The sequence below is a fragment of the Sitodiplosis mosellana genome, unplaced genomic scaffold, assembly GCF_009176505.1.
Source record: "Sitodiplosis mosellana isolate CC-2019 unplaced genomic scaffold, AAFC_SMos_1.0 Smas_scaffold_3, whole genome shotgun sequence".
Lineage (NCBI taxonomy): Eukaryota > Metazoa > Arthropoda > Insecta > Diptera > Cecidomyiidae > Sitodiplosis > Sitodiplosis mosellana.
In genome coordinates this window covers 2,580,974-2,598,559 of record NW_022595246.1, presented here as the reverse complement: position 1 = coordinate 2,598,559, position 17,586 = coordinate 2,580,974, and the positions used below count along the sequence as shown (strand labels likewise).

At 35.3% G+C, this 17,586-nt stretch overlaps 1 protein-coding gene across 29 annotated transcripts in view; it reads right to left on the bottom strand.

The window, feature by feature from the left end:
• Positions 1-119: 119 nt before the first annotated feature.
• The window catches only part of LOC129566488 (cAMP-specific 3',5'-cyclic phosphodiesterase), a 144,800-nt gene continuing 127,333 nt past the window's right edge, over positions 120-17,586 (bottom strand). For 23 of the 29 annotated variants that reach the window (XM_055442500.1, XM_055442471.1, XM_055442475.1 and 20 more), the window contains 9 exons: positions 11,888-11,992; positions 11,634-11,796; positions 11,438-11,531; positions 9,890-10,242; positions 9,262-9,526; positions 9,035-9,149; positions 6,581-6,743; positions 6,045-6,407; positions 120-5,924 (listed from right to left, as the gene is read on the bottom strand). In XM_055442500.1, coding sequence (XP_055298475.1) covers positions 5,772-5,924; positions 6,045-6,407; positions 6,581-6,743; positions 9,035-9,149; positions 9,262-9,526; positions 9,890-10,242; positions 11,438-11,531; positions 11,634-11,796; positions 11,888-11,992 — 1,774 coding nt within the window. In that variant the 3' untranslated portion in view covers positions 120-5,771. Of the gene's footprint in view, positions 5,952-6,044; positions 6,408-6,580; positions 6,744-9,034; positions 9,150-9,261; positions 9,527-9,889; positions 10,243-11,437; positions 11,532-11,633; positions 11,797-11,887; positions 11,993-17,586 lie in introns of all 29 variants that reach the window. The other 6 variants (XM_055442481.1, XM_055442484.1, XM_055442483.1 and 3 more) reach the window with 2 other exon arrangements.

Genomic DNA, 17,586 nt, shown 5'->3' with positions numbered 1-17,586 from the left:
GAAACGAATTGTAAATTAGCAGTATCTTACGTTCTGTCAGATTTACTTACTCTTTCGGATACTACTGAAGACATTTTCCCACAAAAACGATTCAATCGACTTAAAAAATGGCCAAAAGATACAATTCAGAAAAAAACAACATGTTTTTTTTATTTGAAAGTTAATAATTTAAACAAACATATTATTCATCTTATTTTCCATTTATAAGGTTTCCATTTTTTTTTTGTATATGTATATCTTCCATTGTTTTTGTTTGCCATGTGTGTGAGTGTTCTTCTTTTTCACAATCGTATTATTTTCATATAACATTATCACTAAGTATTGATGAGTAACAGTCCAATTTCATGTGTGTGTTTTCTTCTTCTTCTTTAGTTTTAAATTTAATTCTTCTTAAATTTTGCGTATAATTTTACCTCATTGCACGGATCTCGTTCTAAATCAATTGGTTAAAATACAATTACGAGTTCAGTAAAGAAAAGAAAAAGTTCTCAAAAGACAGTTTGAATGCAATTCTTGTGTTCTTTTTTCTTTGTTAAATAGTTTTTGCACACATAACATGATATCTCAGCTCATTCATTGAATTTTTTCCCAATTTTTTTTTTAAAATACAAAGTCATTCGCAATATTTTGTCTAAAACCGAGAAAAATGGTTCAAAACTAAACATTTTATTTTCAGACTAATCATTTAATGTAGAGGTTAAATAGAAAGGTAAACGATTTCGATAAATTTATACATGTTTTGAATAGTGTCGCCTTTTCAAAACAATAAAATAAGCCAAAAAAACGACTAACGAGAACGACGGGGGGGGGGGGGGGGTTATAAAATCATAAGATATTTACAATATCTTAGCATAGCAAATGAATGAAGTTTTAGCAACGATTAATTCAGAACAAAATCAAACGCTTCCAGGTTTGCGAAGCATAACTTGAGAATAGATTGAAGAAATTCTTTCACAGTGTTTATTTAAATAATTTTGAGGGGAAAACAAATTGAAAACGGTGAATAGAATGGGCTATTTCAAGGTACTGTAATTGTTTTTATTTTTGAATCGCTGACTATTTCCACACAGACTTCATCATTCATTCATTCATTCATATTTTATAGATTCCTTTCTAATCGTTAAGTCGTGATATGGAATTATGCACTATAAACTATTTACCAATCAATAAAATGGTTTTTCAAATGAAATTTGGGACGAAGTTTCTTTTTTCTGTGTTTGTATGTGAATGAACGAAACGTTGGTAAATTTATGAATTTTTTCTCTTTAAAAGATGTGTCAGAGTGTGGATTTCTTTCTCTCTTTCAAATTTATCAATTAGATGTAAATTAGCTGGCAAATGTGTATAGTTTCGAAAAGTGTAAATTCCAAATAACGATACTTGTCACATATCCCATACCGATCGCAACAGCGATCTCGGCGGAGAAGATGTACGTCATTTTCAAAATGTACCTACAATTATACAATTGTATTCACAAGAAATTCATATCTAAATAAGCGTTTTTTTTTAATTTAGCCATTTCACAGACTAATGTAATTAGAGACAGTCCAGGCGATTTGAATCCAAATAAATTCGAATTGAATAAAACGAGAAAATCAAAGTTAAATTGAGAAAAGAACATTATAAAAATGTGATGCGAGGAAGAGCTCGTTATTTTTTTTGTCTTTTTAAGTTGAATTGAAATTGGTAACCGCATGACTTAGCCGGAGAAAAACGAAATCACCATGATATTCCGAAAAAAGGAACATTTACACGCTGCTTCGATTGACTAAAAATTAAAATGTGTGTATCAATGATATTGCACCCCGACTACACTGTGGCCCCACATGAAGGTGGAGTGGGATGGGTGGTTGCGCGAAATCATCAAATCAGTTGTTATAAAGAATCCAATTCTACTCTCATTTCAGATGTGGATGGTATTTGTATGGGCATTCGATCGGAGGCCATCAATGAATTGATCGCTGATCGAAATAAAAAGAAATTCTTATTTTACACATTTATTACAAATAGCTTCTTGCAGATTAAAACTACGCCTCTATTCTAAATGGTTGTATTTATATTAGATTTGTTTTTTGGTTGGTTTCTTTGTTTATTATGTTCTCTCTTTTTCGTTCGAGACCATGCAAGTGTATTTGCTCTTTTTTTTCTCTTTCTCAATCCATGTGAATATTTTTTTGGCGTTATTTTATTTGTTTGTCAAATAATTTAGTGTTCTTTCATTCTCTCCTTTTTGCTTTAAGTTTTTTTTTTGGTTTTTGTATCACCTAGTGTGCATTTCAACTATTTTTTTATAAGTGGTTTTAGACACCAAATATCAATTGTTTGTTTTTTTTATTCTTTCTTTCTTCTGAAAATTCAACATGTTCACCATCACCAACGGAAAAAAATAAAATAAATTGAAAAACAATTGTTTCCATATTTCTGTTTCATTTAATAATTCAATTAGTATATCATTGAAACTGTTGCTTTTGTTGTTGTTTTTTTTTTGTTTCTGCTACCCGTTCAACTGATGTGATGCATTTGAATTTAGCGTTTGGTTTCTTAATCGTACATTAAATAATGTGGCATTCAAAATCGTTCAAATAAACTAAACAAATTAAGAAAAACAAATTAACAACGGCAAGAACAAAAAAAAAAAATAAACAAAGAAAAAACAATTCAAAACAAATTTATATTTTTTTTTCTCTTTATTTTTGTTGCTGCTGTTAGAATATTGTAGTATTACAAGAAATTGTGACGCCAGCGTCACAACAAAATAAATTTATCTATACATTTACATTTTACATCATAATAATATTCATGTTTTTTTGTTTGTTTGTATATTGATTGAATTAGTATTCACTTTATGTTTAAATATAATTAAATTTTAGTTTTATTAACTTGATTTTTTTTTCAATTCCAGCAAAAAAAATGTCAACGGAGTCACCGCAAAATGGAGATTACCGCCCACTCACTTCACTCATCTTTCATTTTGGGATTATTTTTCTTTTCACTGGATTTTTTTTTTTGGTTTTCCTCTTTCATTACGTTTAATATATGTTATTATTTGATGTGGTTTTTTGTCTCTTTTAAATTTTGGTTTACTTCAAAGTTCGTACGCATAAATATTCACTTTATAATAAATAGATTGTTTGCATTCTCCTAGTAAATATTGTTGTGGTGCAAATGGGGTGGCGTTTTTAGTTGTTGTTGTTGTTGTTATTGTAAAAATGTTGTTTAGTTATTGGATTGGATGCGTGTGAAAAAAATGTTGTTTCAAAACGGAGTGAATATTCAGAAGAAATGTTGCTGAAGATGAGTGTTTCGTTTGAACGATGAGGAAAAGGGGGCGGGTAGGTATCGTAACTACTACATTTCGATTGGAAAATTACGGCATCGTTATTTTCCTCAAAAATTGTGTCTATATGAAGGAATATGTGTGTCGGGCGGTGAAATGTCGTATGAGGTCGACTGTAGGTGTGATTGAAATTGCGGGAATTCTCAAAGAAAAAAAAAAAAGATTTACTTCGAGTTTGATTGAAATGATGTGATTTTGTTTGTCATATATAGAAAGAAAATTGTCGGATTTGAACATTCAGAATGGACATAAAAAATGAATAGATATCGAAATAAGGTCCCGATTTGTTTCGATAGCCATATCAGCGCTGTGTTGTCTGCAAAAAGTTTGTGTTTTTTTTTGTCTCTGAAGCGAATGTTGAACTGCGGTTTTTTTCTCTGTGTTCTGGTTTCTGTATTGATCTACTTTTAAACGATGGCTAAAAATTATGTTTAGTTTGAGAAATGTTTCTCTTATCAAAGCCGATACATTAACTGCCTCTATACTGGTTTTTAATTATGCAGGTTTTTCTTTGTCTACTGGAAATCTACACATCAAACTATTTTTTCTTATTCTGTTTTTACCAAGCACTGATTCGTGTTCTTGTGTTTGTTAGTCTCTCGTTGGGGACGAAAAATGTCTCGATTATTGTGGATTAAATTTATGTATGTATGTTGCTATTCATTTTTTCTGATGTATATGATGCTAAGTCTGTTCGTTTTTTTTTCCTTTCTGTCCATTTGAACGCTCGCATGTGTGTGAGTGAGTCTATTATTTTTTGTTGTTGGTTCTATCATATTTTATCACGACAAATAAGTGACGATTTCCCTATGCTTCTTCCATATACATTTGTCTCTCTCTCGTCTAAGTTAATTTAGTTTTACACATAAATATAAGAAGCTCATTATTTTGTGGTATTTTTTTTTACAATGATTTCATGGTCTGCATTCTCACTTTCAATGAGACAACCACAGCCCTATCGACCAATTTGATTAGCCAATCGAACAATGTCCAATGTGTGTATGTGTATGTTTATGTCTGTGGGCAAAAAGGGTATCACTAATTTTTCACTTTACGATTGTGGGCTGCTTTTTTTTACCTTCTCCGTTGTCGCTGCGACTAAAATTCTCTCTACACTATTTTCGCATTATATTAAATTCAAATTGGAACACAAATAAATTGGCTGCTCCGAACAGCACAATGAACCGATAACACAGTTCAAAATAAGTTCAGTATTTCTTCACAATGCTGTGCTGTCACTACACGGCTCTTGCCTGTCTCAATGCTTTGAAAGTAAGTTTTTCGCATGTTTTCTTTTCTTCTTCTTCTTTCTTTTCAGCTCTGTGCTTTTTTTCTGCTGTTGTTTAAAAATAAATATTAATATACAATTTCAATACCTATGAATTTAATTGTGTGTGTGTGTGTGTGTTAAATTTAGAGTTCTTATGATACATTATGTTCTATGCACACCAAGTTCATTATTATGCTAGAATTTAAATTAGTTGTTACGATTTCAATAAATTAGTTGTTGTTGTAGTAGATTTTTTTTTATCTTCATCATAATTGGTTTTTATTTTTTATTTTTTCCTCCAATGTTGGAAATAAGAGATGTTTCTCTTTCATATAATGTGCAATTTACAATTGATTTGTTTTGGTTTCATGTTTTCATCACACAAGTTCTACTTGAGAAAATTCGTGTCGAAGATTTGTTTTTTTTTTGTTAATTTATCAATTTGGTTTTTTGAATAATAATTTTGCCTATGAGTCAATGGTTAATTTTTCTTTTTTTTTTCTTGTTAATTTTTCACAGTTCTCGTAACCGTCATCAAAATCCTAATTACAATTTTTTTTATTAGAGTTTTTTTCCATTGATTTTTCTTTGTTGTTGTTGCAATTTTTTTTTCTTTCAATAATATATATCTAAAATTGTTAGCACTCCAGATTTCACGAGTAAATTAGTTAAAACACGCTCACTCACTTTACTTTTCACGAATAAAATCAAACGAATTGTTTTTTTTTTCATATGTGTGTATGTAGGTTAAAAATTAGATTTCTCAAACAAATTTTGTTTCTGGTTTTTGTCGGGGTTTTTCTGTTAGTGTATGTGCGAAAAGAAAAATGTCCGTTAAAATTAACATGTTCATTTGTTTAGAATATTTCCATTGTTGGTAGTTCTTTTCGGTGTGAAATGTTCGGCAAGCGACTTCAAAATGGATGCATGCATGATGGATGAAATATTTTTTTGTTGTTGTTGCTTTGTCTTGTTTTTTTTTCTTTTTTTTTTCTTTACATGAATGGAGTTTGTTCTCCGGATATGGTTTGAGAAATGAACGGGGTGATGGTGGGTGGTATCGGGCGCGCACCAATACAATGTTGTTTATTTTTTATCTCATCTGATTAGTAGAAATGTGTGCGCCTTTTCAGTGAGCTTACGACATAATCCAACTACTCTCCGTCACATTCCTGTATGGGTCGTTTGATTTTGGCTAGTTGATGGTTTACCAGCATTGCTGCTTGCACCGGCTGCCTCGTCATCATTATCATCGCCATTGTCGTCGTCGTCGTCGTCATCGTCATCGTCTTCATTGTCCGATTCTTCAACGGTTATCTGTAAGCAGCCAGACAAATGAGTTTACTACAATCAGAAAATCGCATCCAAGTTCGTTGTATTGACGTTTGGTCGAATTGGGTATAGGTGTTTGCGGACAATGGTCACAATATTACTCACCTGAAAGCGTATACGATCGTCAGTGGTGTCTTCGTCAGTTTGGGGCGGTGATGGTGGTATCATACTTTGGTAATAGTCACGATTCTCTTCGAGCATATCTAAAATATCCTGCGCATCTGGATGCACTAAATCGGCCCATGTCTCCCACAATGGATGCACAATGTAATCGATGAAACCAACTTGCGATTTTTCGATGGTTGCATTTTGTCGATCACACATCGGACTGATATCCATGCCATTTTCACGCTCTTTGTCACCTTGCAAAAAGAACTCTTCCATCAGGAGGGCCACCCATCGTTTGTACAGCGGCAACGGCTTTGTCGGATTACTCAAATCGGCACAGTGTACCAAATTCTCTAACACCTATGCAAGCGAAATTGAAATATGATAGAAGAAATTGTCGATGAGCATTGTATAAAAGTTGAGAAAAGTTTAGAGAAAAAAAGGGTTGATGCAACGACTTTCTATAGAAAATCCAATCCCGAAAGTTAATGAAAATTCCATTTTTCTTCTTTTATTGCAAACGAAAAACTCACCTGAATTCGATCCGTGTAATTATCTAGTAAAAGTACGCCCGAACCAGCCACCTTTTTCGTTTCCACCATCGTCTTCAGATCAGCTAGCAGACTCATATGTTTAGACATGTCCGTTGATAAAACAATATCGATAACCATTTTGCGCAACGTTTGACGTTGTTTTCTGTTTTGCGGGCAGAAAAAAGAGAGTGAGGCAAATGTGCAAAAACAAGACATTAAACAGATCACAAAAACCCATTTCATTTGCAAATTTATTACATTTAATTATCAATGTTCAGCATTGTATGCGCCAGCGAAAAGAACATCTCTAATGAGTTTTCTTTCTCGCTTTAGAATCACAGTTGATGTGGGGCGGGGACAAGGTTAGAAAATGGTGCTATAAAAACACCTCACACTATCGCCACTCACAATAAATCACTGACGCAAAATTACAGCGCACGTAGTGAAAATGCAACGACTCGGTATGTTCAACAGCAAAATGGTGTATGGTGATTATTGGATTAGAAGTCAAAATGCTAAACGCAACTACAAACCATCGACCCGTACTATTCATACTGTTTATATGTGAACACCCTTTGGATTTTTGGTTCAACTTATATCATTCGCAATATAATTTACCGTCATTATTTTCAATCGAATGGCTTTGAAATCAATTAATTTTCTGTGGCACAACGTACATTTAATTAATCGTGTGGTGAGTCCGATGCCTGTAAGCCCGACCAACGTAAAAATAGACTCACTTAATGAAAAATGTACATTGGTTTGTACATAGTAAAACCCACAGCCAAACATGTTTTCTGGTTTGCTTCCACTTTAAAACATTTGCAATAAAAAATTCAAAGAATTGTTCAATTTAAATACAGGAATGCAGCAACATCGAAACAAAAAAAATCTCCACTATTTCAATGGAATCAATGGGATTTATTTGAAAATACGTCACGTCGCGTAAATATATGTGAAACAGATGCTCGGTTTTTGGCCCGTAGCTGTACTAGTTGTACTTCTGTTAGCTATGCGCCGCACTTTATCGCGGTTGTTTACACAACAACATCTTATAATGCAAGCATCGTTAATCTCACCACAAAACCAATATGCTATCGCCATTCGATATGGTCATCTCAATAGTAATTAATTTGGAACTCACTAATCGGATCAAATATTCGATACTCGTCGCAAAATTTATTGCCAAATAGCCATTACGCAGTGAATGTAATGCATTCATCAAATAGAATAGTCGGTATAGTCAATGTCTAATACGATTAAAGTGACTAATTTCAATGGATATTGATGTCAGTTATTTGGCACAGCAAATGAATGGATGCATAGCAGCCGTAAAGTTACAGCGAATTACACCATTCGAGAAAATGATGGGTTTGCTCTTTCCAAACACTTTGACATGAAGCGCAATTTTTGAGTTAATCCATTCGAACTCGATACTAAACTTTTGTGAGCGACCTTGAGACGATTTTCGGGAATTTTATTTCTCTTAATCCGGCTCGACGATTAATAAAGAATTTCAAATCATAAAAGAAAATCCAAGAATCTGTTATTTTGGTCATCACACCCAGAATATTAAATTCTATCAGACTCTTCGAACATTTCATTCCATTTCATAATCAAAATTCCATAATCAAAGTTCCATTTCATTTCTCTAAATACAAAAGTCAATTAGCGCAACTTCGTTCTCAACAAAGAATTTCGAGATATAAAAGAATCGCGACAAATCACGAATGTGTCATTTTTCTCATCGAATTTCAGATTTAATCTATCACATCCCCTGAACTATGCATTGAATCTCGTAAAATCCAAGCATATTCGTTGCCATCATTCCCAACACGATGTGAATGTGTTTCAATTGACACAAAACCATCTTTGATTTATTGAAATTGTTGATATGGTTGACAGCAGTGGCAATCTAATATTCTGGTTTTATTCGTGATGATGCGAAATTGGCGCAATATTTCTGGTTCGTGGTTTATCCTTGTCGTTTGTTGCCCATTAAAATCCCAAATGGATTGACTGTGTGCGCTGAATAAGCTTATGCTGCATATTACTGATAGGTAAAGTAAACACATGAACACAACTATTGAAAGTGAATGGAGTAAATTAAAATGCCAATTCCTGTGGAACGAAAACACAAAATCTGATAATGCACCCGAAACGTGCGGTGGCATTCAATGAGTTCGCTCGAAAAAAAAGGAGTTTGTCATTTGAAAAGGTATGCTTTGGTTGGTTGGTTGGTTGGTTGGTTGGTTGTGGTAACGCTTTCATTGAGTTTGAACCATAGCTATGGTTTTATAGAAATGTTTTATCTTATTTCATTTTGCACGTGTATCGAGTTGTGCGGATTTACTATCAGCCAAAGTGAATCCTTTGTCAACTGATGCGACCAATGCTGTTAGTATTAATGCCATTCAATGAAGAGCTTGAACAAAAACCAAACGCGTTACTTACTTTTGTATATTACAAAATATATCACATCCTTGATTTTGGAGTAATTTAAAGGCAACAGCTAAATGATGATTTTCCAAAACAGATTCGTCATTATACATTAATGCTAGTTCGGAACCTGAAAATACCATACAAATGAATAAATAAATTGGGATCCGACTCCGATGTACTGGATATATCCATTATAATGGAAATAAAGAAAAAGAGTTTGTGTTGAAAAGATAGCTTACTTGAATTTATTAAAAATTGATTAGTTAAACCGGGATGATCGACGTCATGTATGCAGGCGGCGAACAGTGCACCGCAAATTTCAATCGGTGTAAAAACGCCCTCGAGCGCCGGTGTATTCAGCAGAACATTTGTGCTTTGTGTGACATCGGCCGCATGCATTGAATTATGAAATGGATTGTCTTTGACGTAATGATCCTCTAGTGTGGCCATGAATGCAAGAAAAGTTTTCGGTGGTATCATAAGAGCTGTTAACAAGTCCCTACCCTGTAAATACATGTCAAAATAGTATGAGTAGGGTGAGTGGGCATGTGTGTATGTGCCAAATGGAATTACGTTTCATCGTTGAAAGACCAAGAGACAAATCAAAAACAAAACATGTATGCACTGTTTAAAATTTACGCCTAAATACAGACGTAATTCTGGCTAGTATACGCTCTCAGTCGATATTCCTCCGAATAAGTGGTATTCCAGCCATTTTCGCCTAGATTTCAGACGAATATAAGACTGAAAGTAGATTTTTAGTTGAAGTTTTAGGTTAATATAGACGTGAGAGCGTATACCAGCCGAAATTTTGTCTATAGTCGCGCGTAAATTTTAAACTATGTGGGGAAATCTTCACAAATTTACCTGAAACACGGTGTATGCGACACATGTCAACGGACGAAGACAACTTAATTCACTTATTTTAAATATATCGATGCCCCATTGGTCTACTTCGCCTAAAAGGGTACCGAGCGCATTCTCGTGCGGCGTATCAACGCCGAATGTTGGCAAACGCTCGCCCGTGAATGAATTGGTGTGCGAGAGTAATGGACGTGATACACCTGATATTTGTGACATCGGTGGACCGCCGAAACGCGGTGAACGGCTTCGGTTCTGGTTCTGATTCTGGTTCTGGTTCGAGTTCTTTTGCGCATTCATTTGTGCAATATCATTCTCATCGATTCGTAGCGATGGCAAATCAAATTCTTGTTGCTTGTCTGCAAAGAAAAAGAAAGGGAAATGAAACCAAAATCGTTTTAATACAATTAATCACATCGTATGAACAGCGGAAACACAACGAAAAGGACAAAACGGTTTGGCAAATTTGGTTGGGAAGACGCTCGTTTTACTCGCAAAATTGAGTTATGTTGTTCGACGTAATGAAATTACCGCTATGAGAAATTCTTGCGAGCAGCATTTATGGCCAAAGAAGATTCACTTGACAAAAGAAAAAAAAAAAAAAAAAATTCTTTTGCTCTCCGATGATGTATAATATAATAACAAAGCATTCTCATTTTTAAATTTAATATTTGATGGCAGCTGTATGGTTCGCGCGTTCGCTCGCTCGCTTGCTCGCGATAGAGAGAGAGAGACGCTCATTAATTAAATTGTTTATCATTTTCGCATGCTGACATCAATTGGCTTTGTCCTTATGCGTCCCAGATACACGCATATATTTGCGGTCGAACACTCAATGGAATTTCGTAATTTGTGACGCAAGTGGCTTTTACAACGCTCGCCGCGTACTATATAATCGAAACGTGTTGTGTTGCTTTTTGTTGGGTTTGAATTTTGCATTCCGTGACACTGAAACTGAAAACACATTTCCACGTAGTAGCGTAATTGTTAAGTCTCAAAAGCATCTTAAAAACATCAGCCAACTAGGCAGCCAAAGTGGATTTCATCTCTCAAATATACATATTTGAGCATCACTTTGCGTAACGGTATAAGTTTTTCATTAAAAAAAAAACTTGCTATTATAAAATATGACACTTGCTCTCTCTTGCGCTATCTCTTTGTTTGACTTGCTCTCTCCCTTTCTGTCTGTCTGTTCCACTCCACGCGCTAGATCGCTAACTGTGTCGTGTCATGCGATTGTTGTGTGTAATTAAAATCTTCCATTTGACTAGCAAAGAATTTCGAAATCATTCAATGGTTACCAGGTGTTGGATGGAAATGAGCGCACGCACGTGAAAGCACGAGGGTGCCGCTTGAGCTGTACGCGGCCTCAGCACCGCAAAATGAAGAGCAATTTGTGTGATGTTAGCGCGCAATGATTGTTTCGAAAAGTATATCATCTTCTTCAAGCGTCGTCATTTCTTTGCCAAAGCCATTCGCTTTTTTCTTCCACCCACCATTAAATGAAGTGATAATTTGTTGGAAATTAAAATAAAGGATTTTCACACCACTTACCCAAGAATGTTGAACAAATGTATTCTGAGATTTGATTACCAGATCTGCTTGACTCACTAAAGTGTGATAACTCTTTATTCAGCATCCGTTTAAACTGTGAAAATGAGATTCAAAATAAAAGATACGTGAATTCAGTGTGTCTCAGCTGGATTTCATGTGATGACAACTAGAGAAAATGCCGTGTAATATTCCATACCTTAAGCGATGCCATGTCAGAAACACTGCGATGTGTTTGAATTGTTTCTAATTGATCTAAACACCAGTCTAACTCTTCCATTGTGTCCATTGCTAAGCGAACGTATTGCTCATCGCCCGGCGCTAACGGTTTATTCAACGGTGTAGCAGCCGCCCTCTTTGATCTGTTCGCCGAAAAAAAAGGAATTACCCCAACCATCAAACGCATTAATAAACGGGTTGGAAAATACATTGAAATGGATGCACAGCACTTACTTTGATGTTGAAACATTTGTCAAGCTTAAAAAATTGTTGCGAACCGAACGAAGACTGGCCAAAATTTGAGCAAACGGAGTCACAATCAAGTCCTCACCACCATGGCTGCCATGAAAGAAATTTAAAAGAGATGTTCATTATAAAATTCTGCACCGATTTGCACAAAACAAAGATTTGGAGGAGGAGCAAAAATTCCGTGGTGATGACGAAAACATAAAGAATTTCATAATAATAATATAAGCGATGAGAACGTCAGTAGAGGCAATATAATAAATACGATCTCATTTGCATTCCGCTACATTTACTTTTTCCACAAGCGAAAAATCGGATAACACGGCATTCAATTCAATGGCTTTTACACAAGACCGATTTTCACACGAGAAACCATCGCCGGGAAATCGTAATGAAGTGAAATGCAAAAGGTTCGTCTGTTGCATGCTAATTTCGATTAAAAATTCAACACACATACACCTAGGTGCATGTGCACGATATAAGCTAGTGGCAAAATGTTCTTATTAGTTATGTATATAATGTATGTATTAGCTAAACGTCTAACCAATTGCAATATAATTTGTGCTGAGCGCTGCGACGCACAGCATAAAATTATTCTTAATTTGATTAACACTAAAAATGTTGGCACTGTTGAAATTTTGTGTTAATTCGTGTTTAGTTTATGACAAATTGATGAATTTATTCGAATGGGATTTAAATTGAATTGTCAGCATCATCAGCATTGACGCTAAGTAATCATAAAAATGGAATCAAACATGAGCATGAGCAAAGAATAAGAAAAACCAATTTTCAGACTCAACAATGTCTGTCTTTTTTGCTTGATATTTTGTAAAATATGTGGTGTTTGATGGATAAAAGAAAAACAGGAGAAAATAGGCGAGAAAATGTATATGTGTGGATGCCAATTGGGGATTTAAAGTCGAAATTAAGAGAAGAAAAGATATAAAATCAAAATGAATATGCGAAAAGTTAACAGCAACGGCAACATTGTATATAGAGAGGAACATACAAGCCTTGTACATGCAACAGTTACAAATGCAATGCGAAAGCGTGCTTCACTAAAATACTTTGTCGATTATAGCAAATCTACTTTATAGCATTCATCTGCTCGCTCGCTCACTCACTCACCCATGCCAAGTCTTCAACCCGGCCACCCATCCATTCACACCGTACACCAAAAGTGCACACACAGCACAATATGCAACATTTACATTAGACGATAACATTTACATGGGGATAAACAGCTTGGTAAATGCAAAACATTTAATACCATGCAATTCTATTCATTTCCACGATAAAATTAGGATTTAATGCAATATAATATTGAACGAGAAAGGAATGAGTGTGTATGTTCGTTCGTTCGTAGTCAGGCGGCGGACTTAAGCACATAAGCCCATTTTACATTTGTCGTGGTGGTGTCATCAATTCACGGTGCGGGGATTTTAATTTTTGAATAAGTTCCACTTTGGTATGGCATGGAAAAAGGTTTTTTTTCTTCTTGAATGATAAACCGACTGTGTGATGCATCTTTAGTTGCGTACGCGAAATCCAAACGTTCCCAGCAGCAACCGCATTTGCAGCAGCAGTAGCAATGGTGATAGCCGCAGGAACATTAGTGTCTTTAATGACCTCTGACAAATCCAAACCGATTCACGCTCCAGAAAATCCGGAACAGGTCATCAATAAGCGTAATTATGGATCGCCAACCACTTAACAACTGCTCACATTCAATTTTCTATGAATAGATATTGCCTGGGAAAAGCCACGTAGTCACTTGCTCTCGTCCAACATTCGATGGGGTTTGTCTTTATGGCAAAGTTTTGGTTTCACCACTTTTCTCACCAATTAATTGTTATGAACTGACTGAATCGATCTCTCTCACTCTCACTCTCTGTTTTTCACCGCTCGTTAACCGATTTCGACGATCAAGACCTATTTGCCGCAAACCGAATGCGTCACAAATTACGTTCTATTACTTTACACAAATACCACACGAAATACGTATACGCGTGTTCTCATCAGCATTCCTTTAGTTTGGTTATAAATAACAAAAATATCGATTCGATCGAACCATTTGTTTATTCATCTCTTTTTTGCGTATTTTATTTTCTCGTAAGGCAATTTTGCAGCTACGTAATATACGTGGTTCAATATATCGACCTCAATATTCCATTGAAAATTTCCCAACGTTAATTCAGCAGGACATCATCACGGTAATGTTTCTTCCATCGTTGATTTTAATATTTATGCAAAATGTCATGACATTTAATAAAAAGTGTTCCAGTAGAAGTTTTTATCGACCAATTTCGTTTCGTTTGATTTACATGCTGCAGCAATTTGTCCCGTTCCTCTTATCTCGTTTGCAGCAATTTGCCCCGTGGCGCAACAATAGCATCCGGTCAATGGAATTTATTATGCGATTGCTTTAAAGTTTATATCGTGAGAGTTAAAATCATTTCAAAGTTGTAGCAATACTGCATAGGGCATGCATAGAGAAATTCGATCAATCTGACACAACATAACAAGCACAAAGTAACTGTAATCCATGGTTGCATCGCAACTATAACCATATTTTATGCAGAATAAAACGGTTTACGAAATCGGATTTAATCGTATTTCATCATTGCGTACTATCTCAATGTTGCTTCTGCCTCAGCACACACACTCGCACTCACTGCAGCAAAAAAAAAATACGAACGAACAAAACGAGTTCTGTTCGTCGAGTATGTGGATTATGCACAAATTTTTTTTTTCATTTGAAATAATCTCTTGACAGAGTTGTTATAGTTTTGAATTTTTCCATATTTTTCATTTTCAATGTTATTTCAAAAGTTTTGTACAATTTTTCTTGGGCTCACACCATAAGACCGTGCGATGAAACTCTTGCTTCTCGAACGACAGCAACGACGACGACGAAAAATATCGGCCGAGAAAAACGAGACAAACACACATACGAGCGGATAGTTTGAAAGCAACTAAAAAGTAAAGTTTTCATGCAATGTCGCTTACAAACACCACCACCACCACCACCAGCCGCAGCATCTAATTCGAAATTTCTGATGACATTTTTTTGTTTCTATTTTCTCTCTGTTTGTGTGTTCGGAAAAGAAAAAGAAAACAAACTGAAACAGAGATATAGAGATAAAGCGCGAGAATATAGAACACAACACGCTACGGATGCTTGCCCGATACAAGAAAGAGTGAGAAAGATATGGAAAGAGAGTATTGTCTAACAGAGTCTGGGAACACATTATATGAGCTCATTCAGCGTCGCTATACATACGAATTCAGCTGTTAAAACAAAACTCAAAAACAGTTCTGATGACAAAAGAAAAGTCACTCATTCCACACTCTCGTATCAATTTCTATCGGACCAAACTATAAATTTATGATAGAATTTTTGCGATGCTCAACTATCCGACTTTATGTCCATATTTGTGTGTGTGTATGTGTGTTGAAGTGGTTGGCATATGAAATGATTTACACAAATCAGCACGACATCGGAAAATCGTCTGTGTTGGGGGCGGTTCATATGGAGATAGAAATACGGCAATAAATTTCTTCTTTTTTTTCTCTCTCTCGCTTTTGTCGTGTGCTTGTGACGTACACGATCGATTCATTTTCCAGAACAACGCTCTGGCTGTGCAATCGATCGAAGCATGGCCGTGTTCCCTTTGTTTCACAGATATTCCAGGTTCTCATTTTGTCGACTGAATTTTCGAGCGCGAGTGAATACAAACACGTGAAATGCACTGAATTTCATCATGTCTCATCGATGAACTCGATGTCTTCGGGGCGCTGGCAATTCGAGATAGCTCCTTTTCCGCTTTGCTAGTTTCTTATTTCATTCCTTATGTGTGTGTGTGAATGGTTCAGTGGATGTTGTTTTATTTGTATCCTATTCAAATGCTGATGGCAATATCTTTCAACTCAACGCACGTTCGTTCGTTCGTTCGTTTGCTCGCATCTCTTCTTGCAAAACGACAAATCCAGAGAATGAGCGCGAGAGAGAGAGTTGCGTCTTTTCATTTCATTTTGATGTTTCTTTTAAGTTCTCGAACCGTTTTCATCGTCGTTCGGTCGTCGGCCAGTCGCTTCTTCATTAGGTTTGTTTCTATTTCATGTCTCATTAATATTTCAATTAAATACTCATTTCTACAACCTCATTAACGTTAACAAACTCCAAGGTTGTGGTTTCTGAGACAATTCCCATGAAAACCACAACAAAATAACAGTTTTGCTGTTGTACCGCGCGCAATCTCACTCACCAGGTGGGGTGACGCATGGGTTTGAGTTTTTCTCTCGTAAAATTTACTCCATTGTTGCTGATTGGCCGATAAAATAATGGCTCTTAATTCAGACGCTCACCATAAAGTCCCAACGAATATACAGATGAAAAAAAAAAAGATTATGCAAGAGCAACCCTTCATTCGCAGTCGGCCTTATCGTGTCGAAAGACGCATTCAACATTCAAATGTCATGAAGAAAGTGTAATCTACAACAGACTTGTTTCTCTTTTTTTGCAGTCTCTCAATGTGCGCAAAATCTCTCTATACAATGTTTTTATGGTAAAGAAATTATGACGACAAGCGCCCAGAATGGGGGAAAGCCGTTTCCTAAGAGTGACTGTTGAAAATGAAAGCAGTGCCTAATGAATATACAAAAGAAGTGTTCAAGTCTTGAGCAAAGAAAGATTTAAGTTTTAAGAAAGTTACGCGAGCGATGATATTTCAACGTGGTTCTTGATTTTTCAACTGATTTAATTAGATATGCGACTTTTCAGCCACACTAAAGCTATGCAATTCAAGCAAATGAAGTCCAAGCCATTTATGCAGGAGAAAAAATATTTTGTATTTTGTTCATGAAGATAGCCGTTTTAAGCACAATGCATTTGAAGTGTTTCCACTTTGAGAAATATACATGTATGGAATCATGTATATTTTCACATGGGGAATGGATACTGCTCAAGGGAGTGAAAATGGTTGGCAGTAGTAGCAGTAATCGGAAAATACGTATATATAAATGTTTATTTGAGCCAAAGCTCAATGAGCTGAATGCAACTACAAGTTTATAGACTATAAAATAATGTACGTCATTTAAATTGCTAAACCAAACTATTCTTGCTAAGCTCTAGAGCCTATTGAAAACTTTGCATCTCCGAATATAAAACAAAAACCATTCTTTTATGGATGAAGCGTTTCGATTGAACAAAAGCTGAATTCGCTTAATATTGCATAAACTATGGTATATTCACGTATGTATATGTTTTTCAGACATGAAAATTCGACAGCCAACAGACAGGAAATAAAATAATAAAACAAGCGCCCTGCATTTTTTCTAATGAAAATAGTTCAATTGACGTTAATTGGATGTTTGCATTTTGTTGTGAAAAAAAAGAAAATTGGGTTAAGTTGGGTGGGGTTGATCAAACAAAAAGCTACAAGATGCCAATTTTGGAGCCAAAGTAAACAAATGAACATGAATATGGACGGTCAGACGGTAAATTTGAATGGTGTAGATAAAGAGAAACTTATGCAAGCACTAATTAAGATTTGGAAAAAGTTTTCTTTATCGCTCGAAGCGATCATTAAAATGGATTCACATAAGTTGCTCTTTCTCGCACCCAACCGGAATATGTGTGTGTGTGTGTATTGGTTTGGGAATGTGCATATATGTTAAAATCAATC